This window comes from Lepisosteus platostomus, chromosome 3 (genome assembly GCF_059453375.1).
Source record: "Lepisosteus platostomus isolate fLepPlt1 chromosome 3, fLepPlt1.hap1, whole genome shotgun sequence".
NCBI classification, from domain to species: domain Eukaryota; kingdom Metazoa; phylum Chordata; class Actinopteri; order Semionotiformes; family Lepisosteidae; genus Lepisosteus; species Lepisosteus platostomus.
This window is the reverse complement of record NC_142613.1, coordinates 8,088,947-8,116,252: the sequence shown is the minus strand read 5'-3', so window position 1 is coordinate 8,116,252 and position 27,306 is coordinate 8,088,947. Positions and strand designations below refer to the sequence as shown.

At 37.4% G+C, this 27,306-nt stretch overlaps 1 protein-coding gene across 1 annotated transcript; it reads right to left on the bottom strand.

Moving 5' to 3' along the window:
* Positions 1–7,576: 7,576 nt before the first annotated feature.
* On the bottom strand, positions 7,577–26,628 carry slc18a1 (solute carrier family 18 member A1). Its single transcript, XM_088624197.1, has 16 exons — positions 26,392–26,628; positions 24,854–25,003; positions 23,799–24,165; positions 22,505–22,563; positions 21,833–21,916; positions 21,082–21,174; positions 20,492–20,581; positions 19,828–19,871; positions 18,835–18,895; positions 18,292–18,387; positions 16,258–16,336; positions 15,425–15,476; positions 14,705–14,768; positions 11,060–11,179; positions 10,694–10,827; positions 7,577–9,780 (listed from the first exon to the last, which is right to left on the bottom strand). The coding sequence occupies exons 2-16, from the start codon at positions 24,966–24,968 to the stop codon at positions 9,670–9,672; spliced, it is 1,569 nt and encodes a 522-aa protein (XP_088480323.1). The 5' UTR covers positions 24,969–25,003; positions 26,392–26,628; the 3' UTR covers positions 7,577–9,669.
* Between the last annotated feature and the right edge of the window lie 678 nt (positions 26,629–27,306).

The following is a 27,306-nucleotide window of genomic DNA, read 5'->3' as shown; positions in this document are numbered from 1 at the left end:
ACGAGCAAACGAAGGGCTAACAGTCCTAGCCTAGGGCAGCGTTATACACCCTGACAGCCGCCGGGAGGAAAGACCTGCGGAAACGTTCCCTTGGACACCGTAGCTGTTCAAGGGATTAGCGGGATACTGTAGTCTTACAGGCTATTTTGGAGTAAGGGTCGCGCTATAAATTAAAAAGAAACATCCCTGGGCCATTTACACAATGAAAGCACTATAATTTTTCATTCTTTTTTACATAATATCCTTCCCAGATTTATAATAACATCCACCTCTGGTTTCAGTTGTCTTAAAGATGTCCCTCCTCCCCAATTTCTACCATTCAGCACTCTACACGAACATCACAAGACATTGTTAACAACCATTTTGTCCATAATGCAAAAAATTGTGCTGGCATTTGCAGACTAGCATGCTACTTTCAAAGTAATTTACATTCTAAATCGAAACGCAAGAGAGCGCCAAACCCCCACAGATACAGTTGATATCATAACAGACTTTCGTGGTGACGTTTTGCAAACGTTGTCCCCATTTGATCTGCTTAATATCTATCCCCGAAAACAAGAACACATTGCAATTCAAAATAAATGGAAGCATTTTCATAACGCGTGGTTTAAAGTGCTTTTCATTGTTCGTTTCTCATTGCATTTCAGCCCATCATTGTCAACATTCCAATTTCCTGAGGTCTGTGAAAAGGCACCTCTTTGTTATCACAACAGGACATTGTAATGGCTTTCGAGAAGATCACACCATTCTTCAGAAAAAATATAATAAGAAAATGTTATGTCCTTTTATTTAAATGTCATAGCAAGGAAATAAACGCTTCTAAAATAAAGACTTTAAAATGTTTTATCCGGAATGCCAGGGCTCAAATAAAGTGTTTTTTTTTCCCATGCCTTTTCATATCATCTGCCTAGAACCCTTTATTAGCCAAATGTTTCTATTTCAGCTTTGCAGCCCCATTGTTTTACAGTTTAAGGGAAGTGAATAGTTGAATTGTGTAGCGTTTACGTGTTGTTTGAAAGGATTGTGTAGCAGTTACAAGCTGTATAAAGGTGCACAGCCATAGATCAATGTTCCTGAACAAGACTGTTGATTTTCGGATTCATCAGAATGTATGAAATATTTAGACAACTTTACTAAGTTATGGTTGTTATTAAAAGGTAATAAATATCACTAGAATCCACCAGGATACAAAATTATGAGTTTACATCCACCCCTCCGTTTTCTAATCACCTTATTCGATTACAGGCTTGCAGGTTAGCTGAAGCCTATCTCAGTAAGCAATGGGCACAAGGCAGGATACACCCTGGATGGGACTCCAGTCCACACAAGGGACACACAAACACAGACAAGCACACACTCACACCAGGGCCAATTTACTTAGAAGCCAATGAACCTACCAAAATGTTTCAACTAGAAACGTTGTTTGGACTGTGGGCGGAAACCAGAACACCAACCAAAAACACACTTGAACACGGAGAGAACATCCACACAGATAGCTTCTCAGGTCTGGAATAACTACCTGCGAGTTCATGTGATCTATTTAAATTTTTCTGTTTATTTTTGAAGCATTAGCAGGTTATTTTTTTCCAGTTTTCAGAAAGGGTAGCAATTTTAGTTTGGTGGAAAAGAAAAAAGACACGATGTATCTTATTTGTCCCTTTATTTTCCAGAATTCTGATTTAATGGGCAACAGTAAGTGACTTGATATGATAAAATCCTAGAACTGGGGCTGATGGCACATGTCTGTACAGCTGAGAGTCACTTCCCTGCGTTCTATGATGAGGCTGAATAGAAGAAGCCAGCAGGGAGTTTGGTTGCAGGGGTTGAGCGAAGGGCTGTTGTTCTCAACAGGCTTGTGAGTTCGCTGTCTACAGAAAAGAATCCGTCTGCAGTCTGCAGTTAGAAGAATCCAGGTTAGGTAGGGGGCAGAAGTGTCAGAATAGCAAAACACAGGGTAGGATCTGGGCTGCTGAAGAGATAGCACCTCTAAGAATTGATTGTAAGATTGGGCCTGAAAGTACCTTGGATTGCTGCTGTTTTGTATTTATTTAACCTTTGAATGAATCGCTATTGATTTTACTTTACATTAATGTTTAGTCAGTACACTTGGTGCTCATTTCCAGTACTAACGTAATGTATAATATTGTAACGCTTACGGCCGACAAGCACTGTGTGTAAGAGCCGGCGTACCAGAGCGGGTGACGTCACCGCCCTTCCCTGTGATAGCAGGACCACAGCTACTGGGCTGTGGAGAGATCTCTCTTTGGCTCACGGGGCTAGGTCGCTGCAGAGAGACGCGGAAGTCCCGGGTTCGAGCCACCTATACTTTGGGCCGACCAGATGCAGCAAGGGCGCCCGCCTGAGCCCCCGTTGCGTTACATTGGTGTCAGAGTGGGATAGGATAGCCCTTCGCCGGGGACGGCGATTTAAGCGGGGGAGAGTGTAACGCTTACGGCCGACAAGCACTGTGTGTAAGAGCCGGCGTACCAGAGCGGGTGATGTCACCGCCCTTCCCTGTGATAGCAGGACCCCAGCTACTGGGCTGTAGAGAGATCTCTCTTTAGCTCACGGGGCTAGGTCGGTGCAGAGAGACGCGGAAGTCCCGGGTTCGAGCCACCTATACTTTGGGCCGACCAGATGCGGCAAGGGCGCCCGCCTGAGCCCCCGTTGCGTTACATTGGTGTCAGAAGTGGGATAGGATAGCCCTTCGCCGGGGACGGCGATTTAAGCGGGGGAGAGTGTAACGCTTACGGCCGACAAGCACTGTGTGTAAGAGCCGGCGTACCAGAGCGGGTGACGTCACCGCCCTTCCCTGTGATAGCAGGACCCCAGCTACTGGGCTGTAGAGAGATCTCTCTTTAGCTCACGGGGCTAGGTCGCTGCAGAGAGACGCGGAAGTCCCGGGTTCGAGCCACCTATACTTTGGGCCGACCAGATGCGGCAAGGGCGCCCGCCTGAGCCCCCGTTGCGTTACAATATCAATGTAACATATAAATAAACAAATGGAAAAGAGAATTGATATCCCATCAATGAAACACATCCAGGAGGAGGGCCCCAACACTGGCTGAACTAAGACGTAAATGGTTTTAAACCTGATGGGCCAATACAAATGCTTCTAGAACCTCTGTAAGTTGTATTATATGGTAGCACCTATTATCCCTCTAACAGGAGACAAATAATTTGGTTTGCAGGAAGGAGTGTGGTAGTTGTGTCAGCTGGTGTGCTGTGTGCTATCAAAGCCATTACAAGTCTCCTTTGTCATCTAATAATGATCCTTATCAGGACTATTTTGTACACTGTGTGTTGCCTACAGTTCAATAAACATGATTTCATTGAGGTCTTTCTGCCTCTTGGCTTTAGTCAGTAACATGACCTGTAATGCTATTAGAAAGATGGGCTTTTTGGGAAACACGGAGTACAATCTCTGGTTTCACACAGCAGGTCATAGAAAAACTGCAATGTCAAGAGAACGAGAAGCCCTTTGATATCTGGAATTGTGGTGGCTTAAACTAAAAATTCAGCCATTTTCTCTATGTTGAATTGCTTGCTCCATATGCTTACTCCCATTGTGTGGCACTGTTATTTAAAAAATGGAAATAAACAGGAAAAAACAATTCTGATTCCTCAAAACTAAATGAAAGAAATATAAGAGGAAGAAAATGTCAGCTATGCTGAAAACATACTTGCTGAAATTGCTGAGATTTTTTTTAATTTTCTGAAATTTGCTGGAACGGTTATAGACAGGACAAGGACAATCAGCTCCCACAAGGTTCTTAGTAAAGGGGTGCCTCCTGCCCTCTGTTTTAAATGAATTTCCATGAAGTTTTGACTTGTGTTCTGCGATGCGTGTTTCAGTTTATTCTGAAAAAGTCCACAGGATTGTCTTTGATTATTGCGAGTACACGTATCAAGTCCTTTTGTAGCTTCTGTTCAAGACTAAAGAGATCAGTTCCTTCAATCTGTTCCAAAAAGCCCTAGCATGTATCTGGTTGTCATTTTCCAGATTGATTCCAGATTCTGCAATGTCTTCTATAGTGCTGTGACCAAAATTGTTCAAAATATTCTAAAACAGATCTTAATATATTACGTTGTACAATTTTAACATAACATCCTTTGAGTTAAATTCTATGCCTTTAACTCTATATCCTAACATTTTGTGTTTTTGATTGCTTCTCCACATTGTCCAGAAGATGCAAAGACATCAACAGAAACACCTAAATCTTTTTCATAAGTTTTTTTCTTGTCCAGCTAAAGTTTTTACTATCTGTGTAACGAACAGTTCTTTCCGGACCCTATGCGGACGACACAATCCGACGAAGTGGGGGAACACTGGGGAAACGTCATGCAGGAAAACGGGGCTGAAGACAGGGGGGCGTGTCCAAGGTGCGCTGGTGCACGGGGGAGGTGTGGCCGAGGCGAACAATCCAAGAGTAATCCTTAGGGAAAATCCAAAACACACGAGTAAGTCCTAAACCAGGAGATCCATCAGAACAAGAATTAAAAACCACGAAGACCGGGTCGGAACCGGCGGACAGGGACAAGGAACAGGGGTTAAAACCTTAACGGGACCAGGCGCTTCCTGGTCCCGGACTCGCACGATATGGAAATCAGAGCAGAGCCCGGAAGAGCGTCAGCGCCTGGCTTTTAAGGTGGGCAGGGAACAGGGCGCAGGTGCATGGAATAAAGTCTTGAGTGATAGGGTTGGAGCACCCTTAAGGAGGGGGAACTAATATCGTGACAATCTGCATGCAAAACCCTGTACTCATTCAAATTTGCTGCTCCTACACTATTTGCTAATCCTTCCAATTTGGTATTCAGAATATTCATAGTCATAGTAAAATTGTCTTAACCGGCTTGGCTGTGGGACAACCTGCAGGCCACAGGACGGAGAGGCTGGAACCCCTATGTATAGAATGAGGAGTGACCCAGAGGCAGCTGCAGAATTGGAGGAAGGATGCAAAAGACATTGAAAGGAGAGAAGAGGCTTCAAAAAGTACTTATAATTTCTGATACAAGGAAAAGACCAGAATGATTCTGATTTAGGGCAGCTGATTGAACTCGGCTGTTGTCATCATTATGAATTCCATTCACCTGTAAACTTGACTAGTTTACTAAATATTCCATTATGCAGATCATCAATATAAACTAGGAAAAGCAGTGATCCTCGTACAGATCCCTGTGGTACTCTTAATTACACTAATTATATCACCACAGTTTGAGTATTCACAACTTATGTGTATTCTATTTGTTCTCTGTTTTTTCTATTTGTTAACCAATTGTCAATCCAAACACATGGGTTTCTGTGTACAGTTTGAAAATGATTGTTGAAATGTTATCCAAAGTCTTCTGAAAATCTACACAGAGCACATCATAAACACTGTGTGTATCCATTAGTGTTGTTGCTTATTCAAAGAATTCTAACAAGCTGATGAAACAGAATGTTTCACATTCCATCTTGACTATACTGTATAGTCAATGATGATCCTCTGAATTAGTTCTAATAATTGTTTCTGTAACCTTTCTATAGCTGCTTATTTCAATTATGACTCTCCTCTTATGGAGTTTTGTCTTCATACTTCCCATTTCTTTCTTGTCCTTTCTACTATCATTTTTATCCGCTCTTGCAATTCACCACACTTTTTTGATTCACTTGTTTTTCAGTCATTTTATAAAATGCTTTCATCTCCCTCGTATTTTTCCAAATTGATTTGTTGAACCATTTTCTGTGCCGTATTTTAGATTTTAATTTTGATACATTTAGTCTGTGTTTCAAGCAGAATCTACCGCAATCCTTACTTCCACTGAATCCATACTTATTTTATTCATTAAAAAAAGCTATTTCTTTCTCCTTAAAAGTCAGATTTCTGGAAACTATGCATTTCTGATTTGGACTAAACCAGCACAGTTTCAAGATATACTGTATTTCAGAGTATACATAAAATCCCTAATGGTTCTTTTATCTTTGTTTGCCTCACTATGTCTTGATTGCTTTAAAAGACTAAATCTATACAAGCGTTTCTTCTTGCAGGTAGTCTGATAGACTGGATTAAAAAGCAGTCTTTAACTATTTCCTTTTCTGCTGATGACAGACATATAGCTTCTTCCCAATAAATGTGGGAAAAGTTGAAGTCGCCCATAACAACTACTTCTAATTTTGAATAGAAAATCTTAATTTCATTATACAGTGTTTAATTGTACAGTGTAATTAAATGGAATACCATTTAAGCTGATTCCCTGGCTTTCTTTGAAAAATGACTGGATGAAGCCCTTGAATGAATAAGCTACCCAATGGGCTAGATGAGCTGAGTGACTCACTTGTAACCGTTCTTATGTGATTAAACTCCTAAAACCATGCCTTTGGAAAGTGTTTTAAAGAGTTTGATTTAGACTCAAAGACCCTTAATTCCTCTAACTTGAATTTTGTTTATTGATAACTTTTCATGTCTCTCTGGAACAGTGTAGACATTCATCCGCAGTACATTCATCTCCATCGATTTCAGTTAGCCACATTTCCAGTAACATCATAATTCCCTGCTAATGTGGCATCATCTGTCTCATGTAATTTGTTTCTAACAGTCCTGGTATGTTTGTATAAGCTGTTAATCACCTGGTCCTTTGTTTTGTTTTTCCCTTTGATTCTCCAGTTGTCTTTGCTGTCAGTGCTCTTAAATATTAGAATATTGGATATTAGAGAAAAGAACAAGTACTGGATAAAATACTATCTAGTTAATATAGATAAAATCTATCTATACCATAATATATATATAAAAGAAAGTATAGATTAATAAAAATGCTGTAAAAGTGTAAATGAGAGTGTAATGAAAAAAGAAACAAAATATCATGATAATCATAGGTAACCTATGATTGCTGGTTCCAAGATCACTGTTACTTCAGCAATTTCTATTATATATAGATTATAATCAGGATATGACCCATGGTACTCTACAATGCAATACATCTTATGTCTTTTAAAAAACATTAGTCAGGTTTCTAACATGAATAAGGACTTGGAGATTATTGTAACATGACTAATTTCTCAGTGCTCCTTGGGTTTTGGGTTTGATTGTGGACCAGAGTGTCTTTTGTGCCAATATTTTCTTTCTTAGGATGGATAATGCAAGGTAGGGCAGTAGTTAGCATTAATAACCGAAAAAAAAAAACCTTGTTGTTTACTCCCATATTAAGTTCAGATCTTTTTAAAACACTTTTGAATGTATGTTTACTGTGCACAAGCTGGACTGCTCACAATCATTCTTTTTGATGTGTTCCAATGGTATTTCCTTTGCTCGGAGAGAAAGAAACATTATTCAGATGCAGACATAGCAGTCTTAGCAATTTTTCATTAATGGAAAGCTTTTTTCTTAATCTTCCGTATACCAAGTAATTTACCAAGTAACTAAAACAAAATGCCCAGTCACTGCTGACACAGTTTTCATACACCATATGGGTTGGAGTGGAGTACAGGCAATGAAAAACTGGATTAAAATCCAGTTCATTTGATGTCTTCACGGGAAAACTATCAAACTTCACATTCTGACTCAGCATCCATTCTTTGAAGCTGACATTGGAGAAATGGTATTTGAAACTGAACACGTTTAATGCACTCACACATTCTACTCAAATAGGCTGAGGTGTTTTCCATCTAGATGCATAAGTATATGTACTGTAGAACTATTGTATAGAAACTTAAATACATGGAAAAGTCCAAACAACAAACACAGTAAGGAAAAATTGATTATTTTCATAATCACAGTGAATTTCATTTTTGTGTGTTTTGTAAAACCCTCCTAGTAAAATATTCAAGACTATCAAGAGCAGGAAAAAGTGGTGGTTTACATCAAGCACTCAGGCTGCACAGAAAACACAAGAGACACACTAGCCAGGGCTAATAGTGAGGGCCAATTCAAGGAAATTTAAAATCAAAATCCTACAAATATTTCTCCTGCTCATACAACAGTCAAGTAAACGTATATGTGTCGTCTTTATTTTCCTTCTTTCCCCTTACCATAAACAGCTTTGTCTGGCTCTTAATTGTTCTCCTGGCTGTAATTTGTGCAACAATCGTAAACCAGAAGGATTTATTTTGTTTTGGAAGATTCTATACATACTCTGGGAGGTCAAAGGAGCATATTAGGACCCTAAATTATGAATATTAATTCAGCATCTAGCTTTTGTTTGATAAGCATTGTATTTGCAAAGCACAGTAACCAATTCTTGTACAATCAGTAAGCCGTCAGCCACAGAGGCTACTTAAGGCAAGACTTTTTCCAAGGTAATTGAATAAGATGTCTACAGAAGGCTCCAGAGGCTAGCTCTCTGTTCCAGATGCTTGTTTGTTATTTATGGGACCTGGAAATTGGATGCATTGAAGAACAACACACCACTGATGCAAATCTTTCCCATTTTCTCCCTTTCTCTCTCTATCTGTCTCTCTCTTGAATAAGTACCAAGTTGTGCTTTAAAAACATGACCAAGCTCCAGTGCAGAAAGGAAATTAAAAGTCTCAGCAAAAACATAGACCCTCCAGCTGAAGATAAAATTGTAATATCTACAAAGAAACACTGAGACAGTAAAGAAACTGAGGAAAGAATATTGGATTTTATAATAGCTAAGACGTAAAGGAGCTGTGTAGAAGAAGGCTACAGCATTTTTCTAGTTAAGGTAGTAATAATATGGAATATATAGATCGAACAGTAAAGATTTGGATTTTACTGATTGAAGAGATTTCCTTGAGAACTGTCCTGTGGTAACTTTTGAGTATTTTTGCACAGGAATAAGAGATTATCTCGAAATAAGAGAAGATGTAATTTTATTGATTAAATTTGGCCCTATGAATAATCTTTTAGTTATTTTTTCAGACACAGGAGTTTGAATTTAGGTCTAAAAACTGAACTACAAAGTGTTGTGGGCAATCCATAATCCAAAAGGATTAAAATCCCCAGAGGCATTGACAAAGGGAGGGAAAGTTTTTAATCTGTACATTTTAGAATTAAAACCAGATTATGAAAAAATAATATTTTGTAGCAAAAATTCTAACAATGTAAAAAAAGACAAATGTTGTAGCACAAGCTACACTACAGTATTGATTCTTAAAAGGACCTGGGAAATACTCTCAATCCCACCTGAAGAGCTCTCTGAGCTTTGTGCTTTTACAGTATGTCAGGCTGGGCTCTGGCACCTCTGAAACGCAATGTAGTTATAGCAAGTCTTCCAACCACATAAGAAGTTGTCCTTAAGGACCAGAAATTGAAATAAAATTAATTTTCATTTCAGTTTTGTTTCACTTCTAGTTGTTTTCATCTACCTCTGAATACAAAACAGAAGTACAACAAAAAAAATCCTTTAGAGCAAAACTGAATTGTATGCTTTTTAGCTAGCCTCTCACTTTTTATCACTGTACCTTTCCACATAAAACGAGAAAGCAAGATGATTTGTTTGTGAAAACAAGAAAAGCAGCATCCAACATCCAGTGGAACAAATTCATTATAGTGGCAAGTCTTTGGTTGTTTTTTTAATTTTTTCAAGCCTGTTTTCTTGTGAAACAAAATGTTTTTGCTGTGCAAGACCACAAAGAGTTGTTGTTTTGAGGGTGCAGTACACCTATGCTCAAGTGTAGTACTGTATATCAGATTGCATGACAGCGTGTCTGGCTGTGCCCTGGGAATGTGGTCACTCTTCAGTCTCCTCCTCATCACTAGCGTCACTCAGTGGGAACTCCCGGTACGCCTTCTGAGTGCTGTAGGTTTTGACGTGCATGGGGCACTCCTGGTTTATTATGGCCTGGGAGAGAAGACACAGAGATGAAGAGCAGGACATGATTCTCCTTTTCCTAAAAGATTCTCCTTGTGACTTGAAGGAAAATTAATCTTAACTTTTCCTTTCCTGTTTAGTTCTCTGGCAGCGAGTGGTACATAATGGATGATAACTTAAATGTGACAGGGTGAGACACTTTGCTCATGAGTTTCTTGTTTTCTTGGGAGATATTGTGAAAATATAAAGTTTAAATCTAGCAGGGGGCAACTACAGGACAGCATGTTTTTTTGCATGTAACTAATATTATTAGTTACATGCAAAAACACTAATATTTTTTTATATGTAACTAATATGTAACTTATATTCTTAGTTACATCATTATTATTATTAGTTATTGTATCCTTGAGCAAGGTATATTACCTGAATTGCTCTAGTAAAATAAGCTGTTCTATAAATGGGAACAAACGTTGACTGGTTTGTTTAAAGGCGTTAGACAAACAAATGAGAAATAATTAGGAAAGGGGAAAATGTTTTTTATTTTTTTATTTTTTTGTTGTTGGAGTATATTTGAGGTATGGTGTATAGGTACCATTGTTGCTTGAGGCAATGTTGGGGCCACAACACAGTCTCACAGTCCACAGGCATCCTGGTATAGCAGGCTAAGTGGCTTGTGGGTAAATTGGTCCTGGTGTGAGTGTGTGCATGTTTGTGTCTGTACATGTCCTGCGATGGACTGGCATCCTGTACAGGGTGTATCTCACCCCTGCACCTCTGGGGAAACATTAAATCTGATCCAGTAGTGCTTTACACTGCCATCTTTTGAACAGGATCAAAGTCTGTTTTGTTCTGGCTCATAAATAACAGGTAAGAATCCATCAAGTAAGAATGCAGAACCCATACCCTAGGGAAAGGGCACAAAATGAATTCTAAAATCTCTCACCATTTTCTCTTCTCTTGCTGCAGGATTTCTTAAAAAGCAGCACAAAGGGGCATATAGTATGTTGATGATGCCAATGATGACCATGAGGTAGTGGAAGCCGATAGCTTCCACAATGGCTCCAGCTGTGGAGGGGCCTGAGACCACAAAAAGAGAGCTGGCATTAAACCCCAGAGATCAAATGTCCAAGATACTCAGGGTCAAACGGTCAAACATGATATCAGTTCACGTGATAGAAGTACATTTCTCCTGATGATGTTCATGGGAAGATTATGATTAGAATTAGCATTCTGCTATTTTCATTTGGAATCAGTTTTTAAAAGCGTGGTCAGGTTTTTCAACATCGCTGACCTATGAAGACCTCCTCACCGATAGCGAATCCCATGCAGAAAGCAACATCTGCAATAGCGTAGACAGTTCCATAGACTGAAGCATGCCGGAGATCTACCAGGTAGCCCATTATAGGCATCATGGAGGAGTCCACCATACCTACAGGAGAGGAGAAATGAGAAATTATAAGCTGGTTTAAATCCATTGTTCGGGTGTTCTGTTGAATTCTAACAATGGCTAAATGAAGCAATGGATATTAATACATTGGCTTTAACATCGTCTGGCTGAGGAAACGACAGCGCCCTTCACTCAGAGAAATTAACTAGAGAGCTACTATAACAGTGAAGCCAGGTGTGTTTTATACATGGGAAATTGAAAGTGCAAGATTAGAGTTTGTCTTCCACAAGAACACCTGCTAAATAACACCATTTCTGAACGAATGTAAAAAAACAAAGTTGTGCAATTAGGCTGTCAAGAAATCCATGTATCAGGAAATGGGTAGCCCTACAGAATTTACACTGACAGGATAATTCCAGGCTGCAGGTTTTTGATGGGCTACACTTTTATTTGGCAAAATATTCACTTAATGACATTTTTATGAAAGTAAAAAGTTACGGGCCCCCTCAGTAACTGATGTGAAAAACAGCAAGCAACTGTTTGAGAGCTGCTTTTCTTGAAAGGGGAACAGACATTCCCAGATACAAGTCAGTGCATGAGAATATAAAACATTAATGGTTTATTAATACAATAAATTGATATAAATAATATAAAAGGTTGTGAAATGATTTTCCAATGGATGGTGCAATTGAATTTTATAGATGTGAAAATGAAAGATAGAAATGGCTAGTTAAAAGTGTGTTGTTTTTTCTGACCATTTCAAATCCTTGTCTAATCTAGAAGTCTAGTGACATCAAGATCTCATTTCCAAGTGAGGCCTGTTTGAAACACTTTGTCACATCATTTCTACCAACATTAGGACAAGAACAATACTACAGTAGATACATTTGATAATTGATAGAATTATTTCAAGAAAAAGTACTCTAAAAATAGTAACGAGTATATTTATCAAATGTAAAGATCACCTATATCCTATCTTAAAAATGGTACAATGATAAGTTAAACAACATTAAATCTTTCTGAGGCATTTTCAATGACGTGAGAGCAAAATAACAATGTTTTGTTTTGATTCATACAATCTTTAAAACTGTGAACTATAATATTTATCAAGATCTTAACTGATAAGAACTATGGTTCTAAGGTAAACTGGACATTTTCCCAGAACCACTTTATAAACAAAGGCATACCCGAGGTTCGGTTTACAGTAGGTAGTGCAAGAAATATTCACCTTACTTTCTTGCACAGTTCACAGTAATGTATTTGATATCTAGAATTTGTTATTTATTTCCATTCTGCATGTAGAAGTGTCTAATATCCTTGTTTGTTACCTTTGGACAAAACCCAATTTTAATTTTGTTGAAATGTTATCTGAATTCTGAAACTATGGATCTGGTAATGTTTTAGTCTATCATTTTTCAAATTTCTCAGAATTAGACTTGATTATTGACTTTTTTAATTTAATAAAGCTTGAATTCAAAGAGTTTATATAGAATAATATTAAAAGCTGTTTGTAAAACTTCAGAAATAAATTCTCAAGGCGGGTTAGAGGAAAAGAATACAGTATCAGCAGCATAAAAATCAAATTATGCATTGTTCATACTCTGACCAATATTCTTATTTATACAGTCAATACAATTGGACCTAAAATAGAACCCAGTGGCAATATTTCATGGAATAAAAAAATCTGATAAAATCAGATTGATGCACTTAATTAACATTTTTGAAATAATTTTGAAACCTATTTAAAAACGACAGTAATTAATTATGCAACAGTCTATACAACATTAATATATGACGTACAGAATAAAAAGCTTTAGAAAGATAAGTAAAAAGGGAAGCACAATATTTATATCATTAGCTACCTTTGCTGTAGTGATTGTACCATGATTACTTTTTAAGCTCTTAATCACTTAAAATATTCTTCTTGAACAGAAGCTCTTTTGCGTATTATACCGAATGGAATGAAGGATTTAAAAATTCATATTCTTGTCAAGATCAATGCCTTTTGATGTTTTCCCTCTGTATTGATGGCAATTCCAATTAATCTTTTTTAATGTGTGTTTTGTTTAATATTGTCTTAAAGAAAAGAAACAAGGTTGAAGGTGGTAATTTCGGAATAAAGCTCTGCAGCTGTCAAATTGTTTGTTTAGTTTTTCATGGCTCAGATAATATTGTAAATTTTCTTTTGTTGCATGTAATTTTTTAAACGTACTCTATACGTAAGCTCTCCTTAACATACCATGGGTGAAGTTAATCATCAATAAAATTAAACCATATAGATCCCAGAAGCATTGCCTTTTAGGAGTAAGGGTGATTTTACAACGGTCTGATCACATTCTTAGGAACATTAATACAGTATTTATTTTGCATTGTTTTTAAAGCTATATGTTAAAGCTTGTATTTTCAGATTCCAGGTGAAATGAGTGGCCAACACATGTAGTATTTTAAAGAGTGTAAGATTCTGTGGCTAACTCATTACTACCATCTATTTCATTTGAGCAGACTATAATAATATTACAGAGGTCAATATCCTGTTTTCACAATAATGCCTTTTTAATTGGTTAATTGTCATGACCCCACTTTGACACAATTGCCAGATGTGTGTCTTTTCCATGTGTTTGGGGATTCCAGAGACTGTGCCGGAGTAAGATAATATTTACTAATTATTTATTATCATTTACTCGCAATTTAATCTACATCATGTGGGCAATGGTTACTTGTAATTTTCTAAAATGTCTGCAAATTAGGAATATGAAGTGTCACAATAATTTCATTGATAAAACGTTTTCACTAAGAAATAGCAACATTCCAGATTAAAGCGTCGTGAAAGGATTATGGAGTGAAATTTTGGCTTATCCCGCTTGGCTGAGGGCTGACCTCCTGGCCATAGGACAAGGAGACCAGGACCCCCATGCAGGGTGACCAAGGGGCAGCTGCAGAGGTGGAGAGGGGGTGGAGGTGGGATCCAAGAGACATGCAAGAGAGAGAGATAGGGATCTCATAGGTAGTTATAGAGTTTTGGGAGAGGAATAGATTTCAGTAGCGATTGCTAATTCCTGACAGCTGAGTCTGATTGAACTTGCTTGTTGTCATCCCTCCCAAACTTTTGTTATGAACTCCATTTATCATTCTGAGGTTTAATTTTGAAGGTTGTTATGGAAATTGTATCTGCTGTACTGTTAATCTACTCTTTGCTTTTGGAAACAAAAGCCAGATAACAATTTCAAACTAAAGCTCAGCAAATTAAATTTATTAAAGTACACTTTCAATAATTCAGATTTCAAAATATTGAAAATGTAATTGAATTTTCAAGCAATTTGAATTTACAGAGGTATCCTGATGCATACGAAGTTAGTGTTGACATATAAAAAAATGTGATTGCATTAAAAGCTGTATCTTGTAAAGTTCCATACTGAATGTATTTAAAATCAAATGGATCTTCATTCTGCATTTTAAATAAACATTGGACACAGTTTGGATTCAGATTCAATTTGAATAGTGGCTTATCAATAATGTGACTTGTTCTTTGCATTGAAAGAATCAACACAAAATATGAGCATCACTTACCAATCGCAAGTCCAAGGCCGGCGTTAGGCCCAATGAGTCCATAAATATCGTTTGCTAGAGGAACCTGGGATTTAATTTAATTGAACATCAGTTTTAGGAATTTCTGACCTGAATACAAATTTCAATAACTAAATAAGTTTCTTCTATAACACAAATATAATACAAGTGTAATTAACCTAGGTAATGAATTAAGTAGATTCAAAGTCAAATACACAGAGACAGTTACCTCCTGATTGCCTTTGTTGATAAATTCACATGCCAAGGGCAAGGGGTGAGCTCTGTGATTGAGGGATTGAGCCCAATTGGTGGCATTTAATTGGCTGTTAGCACACTGTGCTGTCAGTGAAGGATGCGCCTGTCTTCCAATCAGTGCTGTCCCTCCAGTAGGGGGCAGTTGTGTCTGTGATGTGTCAAAAGACGATTGGCTCAAAGATAAACAGGTGGGAGGAGGTGCCTGTACTTCCTCATTCGCCCCTCTGTGCAATTGTGAGGTTTGTAGTTACAAACTGAGATGTGAAAAACACACCATTGTCTATACCAAATTCAGGTGGGCATTACAAAAGTAATAGATGGTTCTGAATCACAAAAACATGTAAAATGTCTATTAAAGAAGCACACCTACTCATCTACAGTAGTCTTCAATGAAACGAACACTACTAAATAATGTATGTTTTTTTCCTTCAAATAAACACAAATATCCCAGATGTTTAGTATACTCACGCAGAGCAGGCTGATTCCAACAATCACCATTCCAATCAATGAGCAGACCCACCTGTAGAGAGATCGACACTGTCACTGCACCTAAAAGGCCAGCTCACTTACACAATGGAACATACAGTAAAGCACATGGACCAAGGAGGTTGTGAGTATTTATCAAACTATCTAGAACTTCAAACACAAAAGACACCAGAATAGTCATCCATTTTAAGTCCTGTTTTTAAAGAAATGTCTTCTTTTTCAATAGAGTATGAGATCACAAGAACAACAAAAAAGAAAAAAAAATGGTATTTAAGATTAGAAAAGGCATCTTGTAAATTTTGTGCTGGCCACGCGTCTCTTTGTAAGAACCATTTATGCACATGAATACAGCTAATCTAGGATCATACATTTTTAATGAAGAATTTTTAATAGAGTTCACAAACTTTTAGCAGGAAACCAACTCAAAGTGTAGTTCAAATGCAAAACCAAATAATTACTTACTGTACCTAATTATAAATTCAGACCTTATTACAAGTCATTGGCATCTGTGATAATAAAGCTTCTCACTCGAGGGTGTATGCCAGAAGCATTTTATGAGCACATTTACACTGCTGTTATTCTTTTATGAGAATTTATAATAATAAGATTGGAAAGCAAAGACAAAACAAATGTTATTAAATAAGCACAGTCCAGTGCAAAAAGGCCAATGTGCCAAACATATTGACCACAAGTTAAGCACTGGGCTGAAATTTGTTCAACAAAATAAAATAATTATACTGGAAGATTAAAAAAACCCTCTTTTCATCTTTTACAATTGTTGTAACAATGTAAAAAATGTAACAGTCTAAAATTACCTGCCCATTTTGTTAGCTAGCAAGCCAAACAGGTTAGTTCCAATGAGGTACGATATACTTGCAGGGAGAAATGCTATACCTGAAATATGTTATCAAAGAGAAGGTTAGTTCTTTGTTAAACACATGTATCAAACATTTGAGATAAAAAAATAACATATAAAGTACAATAAATCAGTGTAAAAACACATAGCCATTAAACCGATTTTGTAAATGATAAATTGCCTCTATCCTTCCTGACTTTTTAGCTGTACTTCTGAGAATGATCGTTTTAGTATAAATTATAATCATTATCCCCTTTATTTTATATATCAAGATATATTGATATGTTTAAGACAAAATTTGAAGATTCTGACACATATGAGCTGAGGGATCATGCTAAAGCTTTTTAGCAAAAGAATACAAAGCATGGACACCCAGAGCTTCATTTAGGCAACTAAAGAAGGCTAAAGAGTCCAAACAAAGTTGGGGTGTATATTAATGGTACTTTGCACACACTTTGTCAGTACTGTACACTGATGCAGGCAGGAGCCAAGCAATTCAAGCCTTGAAAAATGAACCATAGAATTTTGAATTTTATTCTAAATTCCACAGGAAGCCAGTGGAGTGAAGGTAAAACATGAAATACTTTCTCATACTTATGCATGTCTGTTCTAGTTTAAGATCAGAGAAGCTGAGTTTAGAACATGCTGCAATTGGCTACGATCATATTTGGAAAACACAAGCAAACATTGTAAATGATTATACGTTTGGAAAAAGACAAAGTAAAGTATTAGCTTTTCTGCATCTGATTATGAAGAGATACGAACAGACATGGGCAATACTATGAGGATGAGAAATAGATAACATTGCTAACATGAGCTTCAAATTCAAAGGCTCAGATCAAAGATAACACCAAGATTCCTGACCTGAGCACTTGAACCGATTCCAGGACCATCAATAGTCAATCTTTAGATTTGTTGAGGAGAGCTAATCAGCATAACTTCAGTCTTGTTAGAGTTCAGATGTGAAAGGTTATTTGTATCAATTTTTTTACATTATTGAGACAGCGTGACATGGCAGACAGTGCTTGACTAATATGATGTTTCTTGCAAACATAAATTTGGGTGTCATCAACATCAAAATTAAAGTTGTTGTCAGACTTTTGCATTCATGCAGCATAATCACAACTTTATATCTTTACTTGGAAAAAAAATTACTTGACATAAATTAATATTTTTCAAGTAGAAAAATATCCTACTTGAAAACAATTTTCACAGCACTTTGAAACACGTGACAGGCACAAGTTAGAGGCCAGCTTTCTTTCTCACCAAATTTACATCAAATCGAGGTAGTACAGCGAGTTAAACACACTGTACAGTTTTAGCTTATGTTTCTAGTGTTTTATGTGTGTAGCTGAGTTAACAAATAAAAGTGACTTCTAGTTTTGTAACTTTATTGTTTCTAAAATTAAATTATCCTCTCACCATAACTTGAAGGGAATAAAAGAATTCCACAAGCTTGACTAATATTTAACTTTAGAGAGAGCCTTTATTACTAATGTTTAATATTTAACAGTCAAAGTCCTCAAAGCACACTAAATGAATATCTGCATTTCAGGCAAAGTGAATCAAAATTCAGAAAGACTCAGTGGTGGTTGTAGTACACAGGGTATAGATCATCAGATGTCTCTATTTCAATAACAGATTCACATGTGTGGATTGGCATGTGTTGGGCACAGATTGCATTACAGAACTCTACATTACCAGGGCTAAACAACTGAACTGTCTGGCTCCCACATTACATAAAAGTTTTAATCTCCTTTTTATGGCAATATTTATATTGAAGACGAAATATTTATATAACTTGAAGCTGAAATAACAACAGAAAGCCGTATAATACATTTCACATAGAAACGATTGCAGAAACAGAAAGCACCATACCTTGGATACCCATTACCCCTTTTAAGCGCGGACCGATAGTTTTTTATAGATATGCTGTGTCAGAGCACTTATGAAGTTTTAACCACAGTCTGAGACAGAGAACACATCCACATACCAAGCTGCCATTCTGGAGAACACATAGTTTGCATCATCCATATGGGTAGTGTGGGTTCCAGCATGGCCACCCCCATGTTAGCAAAGCAAATGGACCCTGTAATACAGAAAGGTATTTACTACAACTGGGCCAGAGGAGTGTTAACACTGGTTATTTATAGAGAGAGAGGTTAATGCACAACAGGCTGAATATTAACACAGTGTGGGAAAATAGTCTTTTCAGTTTCTAAAGCGTGACAAATGTTTTTAATGAACCAGAAACAAGCAAACTCACAAAATTCACAATTACACGGTTCTCTTTCTTATGATGCACCTAGGCAATTCATGTGGTATGATTCATAATTCATGATGAAGCATCACAACCCCCAGAATTGTCACCCTGCTGTTCTCGAGATAGGCTAAGACTCCCTTGGTAATCAATTCTGAAGCTTACACTAATTTCATTCTTTTGAAAAACAAAATGTGTTATGCTTAACAGCTGTGATTTTTTTTCTCAGCAACAGATGAGATGATAGTTCTTAAATAACTCGGAATCTGTTCTTACCTGCACTTATTAGAATATAAGGATCCCGTAGTAAGGTTAATAAAGGTGTGCCTTCTACACTCTGGAAAAAAATCAAAGGTATATTACTAGGCAAAGGACACTGGTAAGATTTCAACTGGATCTACACCACAAATATTGGCATTTTTACTGAGAAAAAAAACTGGTTTGCAGCCATTATTATCTCTTGAGGTTTATGTGCTACAGAAATTAACAGCGCAGAAGTCTCTGGCAATTTTAATTAGGAGATTCTCAATGGAGTTTTTACCAAAAATAACCTCAATAAAAAATAAGTGGAAAATAGTCTTAAATATTAATCATGTTAATGTTAAGATAATTACGGTAGCTGCGAATAATAAAAGTAGGATTCTAGGTTTGAAAGCAGTTTACCTTCCATAAACCTAGGGCTGATAACAAACGTTCTTTCCTGTATGTTATAATTTCAGATCCAGAAAGTGCAGTGTCTGTGGCTTACAATTTAAGATTTAGATTTAAGAAAATTTTTAAACTTTCAGGTTAAGATTTTACTAGAGCTCAAATGCAGTTGTCTAGGGAAGACCACATTTCTATAGTGAATCATAAGCATTTTAATTAGTCAAATGGTGGAAGGAGGCCTACTGGAATTGTGGGCTGAGACCTCACAAGATCAGGCTAATTGCTATATTACAGGAAGACTTTTGTTGGTCACAAGAATTAACAGGATGTGTTAATCAAATCTTTTGGATCAGCAGCATTAGACATAGTCTGTATTACGCTGTGGCTAAGTCCTGTAAATGAGAATACAGTTCCTTAGTCAGTATTGGACTGCTTCTCGATTGCCTGCCAATGAAGATAACAAGCATTTTGTCATATTGAACACAGTGCTACTGGGACATACTAACAAAATTGGACATCTTTCTTCCAGTTTATTCTTCAGAACTACATTTGACATTCAAGGTTTTCCCCTGCCCCTGGTGATTTTGATTTTGTTTAAATGGAAAGGGAAGAAACACTCACCCCAGGAGAGATCTTTGATGGCCGCAGTATGCAGAGCTGTAATGCTATGTAGGAGAAGGGAGTAAGGAAATACAATTACATTATTATTTCAATGACATATACTGTAGATTTTTACCAATGCTCAAGGGTTATTACCAATGTCTTAATGCACCTTGGTTGAACACCATTCATATTAGCCTACCAATACTGTTTAGCCAATACCAGGCACTTATTCCTAGGGAACGTTATGGCAACGTGGAGCCTGTACTGAAAGCACAGGGCTCAAGGTTGGACTATACCTTGGAAGAAATGCCAGTGCAATGCAGGTTACACACACAAGATGTGTGGACAATGTAGAGGCACCATGTGTCATAGCCAGCATGTCTGTGAAAGGTGGAGAAAAGTGGAGCACCCCAATAAAATTCACAAGAATATGGGGCAAACCCCCTATCTCAGCACCAACTGCTATGCCACTCACCTCACTGCTAGTACCCTAAATAAACTGCAACACTTTTGTTTACTCTGCTAAAGCCTGTCATGATTAATTATTTTGTAAGACTTACGATCACAAAATATTTCATTTGTGACGTTGTGACACCTTACCTTATTGGGAGAACTTTAGAAAACGTTACATGGTGTAATATGTGTATAAATATATACTGACTTACAGTACTTACTAACTTACCTCCATCAACTAAAGCCAGGCAAGCTAAAACAATGAACGGGGCACTTTTCCCAACAAACTCATACATAACACTTCCAAATGGGGCTCCAACTGTCAGAGAAAAGGCAAAAACACAATTTTACTGAACCACAGTAATTTTGTAGTCACAGTTCTGTCCATGACAACTGACTCTCTCAAAGAAATAGAGAATAAATTGTGCTTTACATTATACACGTGACTTGTTCCACGGTTAATTATGAGTTATAAAAACTAAACTCCTCATTGCATGAAGCTTTCTGAGACACTTAACCCATGTAGTGTGCTGTTTTAGTAATGGGTAGAAAAATCAAGGAAACATTTTTACACTTTACTTCTTTACCACTTATCGATGTAATCACCCCATGAAAATCAGCATTAATGCAGAAAATATTTGTTTAAGATCTGATTTAAGATTTAAGATTAAGAGTGATTTTGTGAATGTGCATATGTGAAAGTAGCACTTTTCTGGGTATTAGTACAGATGCAATAAATGTACTGTAACTGTGTATAAATGTAACTGTGAAACACTTGTGTATAAATGATGCAAAACTGGAAAACAGGATGCTACTTACTAAGAACTCCCATTGCTAGACCTCCAAGAGCTAGTCCCATGGCAACACCTCTCTCATTGTCATCTGTGTAAACACTGGCCAGCATCCCCAGGCCTACAAAGACAGCACAGGCCCTATTGAAACTTCTGTTTCCGAATGCCTTCTTTTAAATATGTAAATTAAGTTGTTTAATGTACAAAATTCCTGGTTTCCATATTGAAAGAAAACCAGCCACCCACTTGTTAGTTTGCATGCGTCGCCAGTATTGCTTCATTTTTGACATACAATTCTTAAACCCGTCTTTGGAAAATTAACATATTTCTGTCTCCATTGTCATGTAGTAATAGTGAGGCTGGCTCAAGGCAACAAGATGAAGTCAGAAACAACTGCTGGCTTTAGTTCAAAGTACTGTAATGGAAAGTATAAAGGGCCGTTTATAAAAGGAACTCAGATATATTAACCAAATTCAAACTTTCAGTTTTTTATACAAAACAATTTGGTTCATGCCAGGTTCATGGCATAACATTTTATTAAGTCATGGTGCCGGGACTAAGGGGCGGGAAGGGGGTCTCTTGCCACTCTGTATGTCCCGGAAAGATCCTGAGAAACAATTTACAAAAACATCATCTACAGCAGTTTTTTCAATATAAGATATGAAGCTAATAGTTCACTCAACAGTGCAAGACGAACCAGAGGACACAAATGGAAAGTACATGGAGTTTAGTGCAACCACATAGTTTCTGCCTATCATATGTGCTCAAAGGTTCCCTACCTGCTACAGAGGAGAATGAAGAACCGAATCCTTGCAGGGCTCGAGCCACAAATAGAAGGGTGTATGTTCCTGAAAAGGCGAACACTGCAAATCAGAAAGACAATAAGCAAAGATTTGTTAGTTGATCTCAGGTAAGTTGTACAGAAATGTTAACTGCATTAGTGGACCATAATTAGCAGAATGAAAGAATAGCATTGATCATATTTGTATATGCCAATGTATATGTACTGACTGCAAGTTTGTAAATGTATATATTTATGCTGGAATTTTACCCAAAATGCTTAACACAATGAAACACTTCATTTTTCTGCAATTAAACCCTCCCCATTAAATGCTAAAATCAGAAGGATGTGACTGAGTTAAGCTTTATTCAGGACTAAAACTTGCCCAGGCTTTTCTGATTCAAACAGGCAAGAAATGCTACAAGCAAAACTAAAATGCTTTAGGATAAATTCAAACATCTCCAAGGCAAAACCTTTGAGGCTTCATACAGTAGGATGAAAAGTTATGAGAGTTTATCAAAAAGTCCATAATAACCCCAATGATGACAAACTTCGGAGAGTCCATTAGGAGCTCTGACATTCCTTGCCAAAAAGTAATTATTATTATTATTCCTCTGATGAATCTGTATGTGCTATTACTTATATTTCATGTTTATTAATTGATGCTTACTTATTGTCGAGAAGAACAAGATAATAAATCCAGCAAACATTGGGATGTGGAATCCGATCCTGGAAAAGGGAAAACACACAAGAGACAGTCAGGCTGAGGAAGTGGTTGGCTTATTTATTTTGTGTTTTAGATTGGTGAAAGGACACAGTGACTTGACTATTCTTTATTTTAAGGAGCTGATATTAACTTTGGTAATGACTGACCTTCAAAATGGAGGGCAAAAAGACTTGGAGACCTTGATGTTTTTAAACAAATCAGCAGGCAGTTCCCAACACACTAGAGTAGGGCCCCTCATTATAGCACATGGCAAATATTTCCATCTTTTTCCTACTGTAATTGTGTTTAAGGGGAAAATCAAAAACTGCAGCTAACTCTCCACTGTATTCAAAAGGGCACGTAAATGAACAAAGGGCTGTCCCTGTGCAAGATCGGATTTATTAGAACCCGCATTGCGGTGTGAGAATATACTATAATGAGTTGTTACGAAGAGTTACCACAACAAAAATAAGTTTTGTTTCAGGTCATGGAAGTGCTATAGGCATCAAAATTAATAATTTACAGGTTAAGCATAAAACCACAAATAGTGACCTTGTAATACAAAGTGCCAGCAAATAAACTTTCTAGTGTCTTGCTCATAAAATGACTCCATATATCCACTGCATGTATACTGTACATTGGAGCACCTGTAGTTTAAATCAAAATTTCCATAATGAACAGATTCATTACACATTATGGGGTGTGCTCGTCAGCTGATTTATACAGATACAGTATGAATCTGAAATAAATGAGCTTTGGTGCCCAAGGACTGTACAGAATCTACTCAGACATTTGTGTTTAAATTCAGTTGGGATAGGAGGCAAAGAGAGCTGATCTTCCTTAGCTAACTTGTCACATGCTACTGCTGTGCTGTAAGCATCAGCTTGATTACTATTTTGCCTGTTGAGATTAGAATGAACTGCCGACATGGCTTTGATACACTTGAGCACCATAACTAGCACAGTTCAAGACAGGGAGAAAAGCTGCATGCTTGATGTAAGATGGGCCAAATTACCTCAGTTCACGTGTAAACGTTCTTATGAAGAAGCATTAATTAGCACAAAGATACTTATAAGACAAAACAGATATTGAATTTTCTGTTTCAAATGAACTTAGACATAACTGAGAGGAAACAGCCTTACTCTTGTTGAAACAGCCTGAAGGTAAAGAAAGAAGAACCATATTTAAAAGCAAAGAAGAATATTGACCCTGGTTTGAGTGCTCTCCTAGGCTTGGGGTAAGAAGCCTCAGACAGTACCTGTTTGTCAGAGGGCCAACAAAGGGATTAGTCAATAGCTGTACTAAAGCTTTGGAGGCGAACAGCAGCCCCACACGAACATTTTCTTCCACGAGGTAGTCACTGTTCTTCACACAGTTGTTATATGGTGCTGACGTCACGGCCTCCATTTCGAAAGAGCTGTTGACATTCACATCGGAAATGAGGTCTGACACGTTGACAGCAGAGTCACTAACGACGTAGGTTGCGTTGTCATAAAAGGAAAAGACAGAGGAGAATGTGGTGGCTTCATAGGCCTTCTGTGCTGGAAGTGAGCTGTCGTTCAGGGTTACAGAATGTTCTGACGTCTGGTACTCGGTGGCATATAGGAAGCTGGGGATGATGGGCACTACAAAATCAGAGATGACAGTTGTTTAGTTTGGGGAAAGAGATGCACTTTAGAAGCAGACACCAGTAAAACAAGAAACGAACCAATTGACCTCAGTGTTCATAGACGTTTTGTCACATACAAATGCACTCCAAAAGTTTGTGTAATTAGAGCAAAGACGTAAAGTGACCAAAACAAATGACAGAAAGGTAGTTGTTTGCTCTGTCAGGTTTGCTCCACTGAAATCAGAGTGTGCCACAGACCATGTCAACATTTTAATCAGTTTATCCTAAAGGTTAGCTTCCGATTTGAATCTTATTTGAATTTGAACAGAGTGAATTTTGGATTTAGTTAGAGGGAAAACAAAGGTACACATGCAATGTGTATGCTTTCCCTATCAATCTATTTTTCCTTCATTAACGTATATGTTAAGGGTTACGAAAGCCTTGATATGTATGGGTCAAACTAGTACCATTTACAGTTTGTCTACGATTTAAATTAATTCACGTGTTTGGTTTTGTTCTACACTGGCCACATCTCACATATTTGTTGGGAGGTTCCCTTATTTTTAACAACTTCCCTGACCAGTTGTTTTAAATATTCATGCACATTTTTTTTCATTAGGTGCATTGTTAGCTTTCATTCAGATTTGCATTCTGATTCAAAAACAAAACAAACAGCTTGCTCAGAAGACAGAGGATTGACTTACCCACGACAGTAAGCAGCATGTTATCTACCAGCAAGGCGACAAAGACCACCACTAACACGAGCTTCCTGGACTCCCTGCCATCCTTCAACCATCGTAGAGGGTTGAAACTGGGCATCGTTCAGAGTAAACTGGTTGGATGAACTATAAAACCTGGGTGAAACAGAATGTATCACAATAAGCCTGATGTTTAGGCACAATAAGACCTCTCTGTCATGAGATCAAACCTTGAGGCTCTGAACTGCAGAAAATACAGTATTCTTGCCTGGGGTGTGTGGGATGTTTTTTTCCTTTTCTCTCTAAAGGCACCCTTGCTAAGCTTTACTTGAATGAGCAGTTCCCTCCTTTTAGCGCTAATGAACATACAAATGTCATGTAGTAGTTGAGAATTGAAGTGAATCTGATACATAATAATGTCTAACAGGAACTCATTACTGTTGTAAAACCAGACATTAATGCCAGAAATACATTTTGCTTCTGGAATATACAGTATATACACATACTGTATATTCAACAATTAGATTAGAATCCTTTATGTCTAAATTTGCTTACAGAACTGTCAGCAGCTGTTTGTTGATAGGATGAGCACAGAGCTTTATACAGGTAGATACAGTATTCAAGAGTAGTCTAAGTAAAAATTGAGCATACATATTATTTTTATTAGCAGCAAAAACACATAAAGCATTTTAGGTAATGTGTTGGGAGAGAGCCTTGTTGTCCATCAGGCTGATATAGTAAAAGGTTTCATAATTACTGTTTTTCAAAGCAACCTATAGAAATTAATTCAAACTTCATTCTCACCAGGAAGACAGCAAGGTCTGTCTCAGTTAATTCTACATTATTTAACATTTACATACATTTATTTAAATAATAAAAGTCATTTTAAGTACTCATTTTGGGGCTTATAGAACAGATCTGAAACACATGAAATCCACAAATTGGGAAGATATGTCCATACAACTACAACATTAAACTGTACAACTCCCAAATTCATGCAAACAGATTTCTGTTCCGCTTTCCAATATATAGTTATAAATCCTAAAAGTTTATTTTATGACATTTAAATACTGTAAGTACAATGTTAGTAGGAAACAGACATGTTTAAATGTGTATAAATCATAGTAAAGCTTCTTATTAAGGTTTGCATGCGAAGCTAAGTGGGAAAATAGCTTCTGATTAGAATTAACTGGTACGTTCCATTGACATAATGATTACTAACAGAATGTAGAATATCTCCTACAAAGTTCCCAGCAGCTGCAACAGCTAACATTTGCTGAAATGGTCCAAAGCCCAGAATAAATCGGTTTGACTGTCCAAGTGTCCATAATACCAGAACAATGAACTTGCCTTGATTCTTCTTTTCGATTTTTAAATGCCCAAAAAACGTTTGTAAAAGTAACTTTTTCAAACTTACACAACTTTAAGCCTCACTACTCCCTTAAAATGAAAAATAAATTAGCATTAGCAAGTGCCCCTAAAGCCCAAGCCTTTGACTGTTATTACAGCCATGAGCTATTCGAAAGAGGGAAGAGCTACCTTACCTTGTAATGCATTCTGTTGAGATACACCAGGTGCAAGTCACCACGATGTTCCCTCTTCCACCTCCTCTATTTATTAGCTCCAATGCCTGCAGGATGTGCCTGGCCTTTTTGCAAGAAATAATTTAAGAGGCAAGCCTTTAATAAAACACACCGAGCTCCGCAGCTTCTTGTACGTCACAGAGAGAAGTAATTGTTTGGACCACAGGCTCTTTATTGGAGAGGCAGGAGGAAAGCAGGCTTTTGCTGTTTGCAATAAGGGCTTATCTTTGATCTGGAGATGTTAACCCTTTTCAAGCGGGGGGCGGGGAGGACAACTCATGGAAACGTCTGCCCTTTTCACAAGCCATATCCATCAGTGTCATCGGGACGTGTGTGTTTGCACTATGTCCCTCTTCCTGATGTGTCTGTTAATAGGGCTCTACTCCTTGCTGGTGAAATAAAGCCTGTACTAATTTTAGCTTACAACACATTTGCCCTGTATTCACATCCATGCTGCAGAACTGCTGGAGCTGGTATTCCTATAATCTAAATGGTAAATGCTATTAGGATCTTTGCCCAGTGTGTCTGGGTTCTGCCTACGAAACAGTGCTTCTCCACATGTGAGAGAATATTGCTTTGCCTTTGCAATGTACAGTGCATCTTTCTCACTGCCAGGAGCAGACCTTTAAAATACTTTTCCTGGATTATTTGATCAATGTATATCATGGAATTTCCATGTTGGAATAATACATCTAATATACTGTATATATTTAAAGGTTATTGTTTTTTTCAGCTTCTTCCATATTATCGGTCATTTTTTCATTATTACTCAGTTTCATTTTATTGTAACAGTTTTTTTTCCATCCATATTGTAACCACATACTCCTGGAGAGGGTAGTGGTGGTCAAAGCCTGAGCAGGGAAGACCAGAGATTCC

Coding starts and splice junctions, on each gene's coding strand:
- slc18a1 (XM_088624197.1), bottom strand. CDS start 24,968: ATGCCCAGTTTCAACCCTCTACGATGGTTGAAGGATGGCAGGGAGTCC. Junction 18,896..19,827: donor CATCAAAGATCTCTCCTGGG/GTGAGTGTTTCT, acceptor ATTTTTTTCCAG/AGTGTAGAAGGCACACCTTT. Junction 15,477..16,257: donor CTAGCTAACAAAATGGGCAG/GTAATTTTAGAC, acceptor ATCTCTCTACAG/GTGGGTCTGCTCATTGATTG.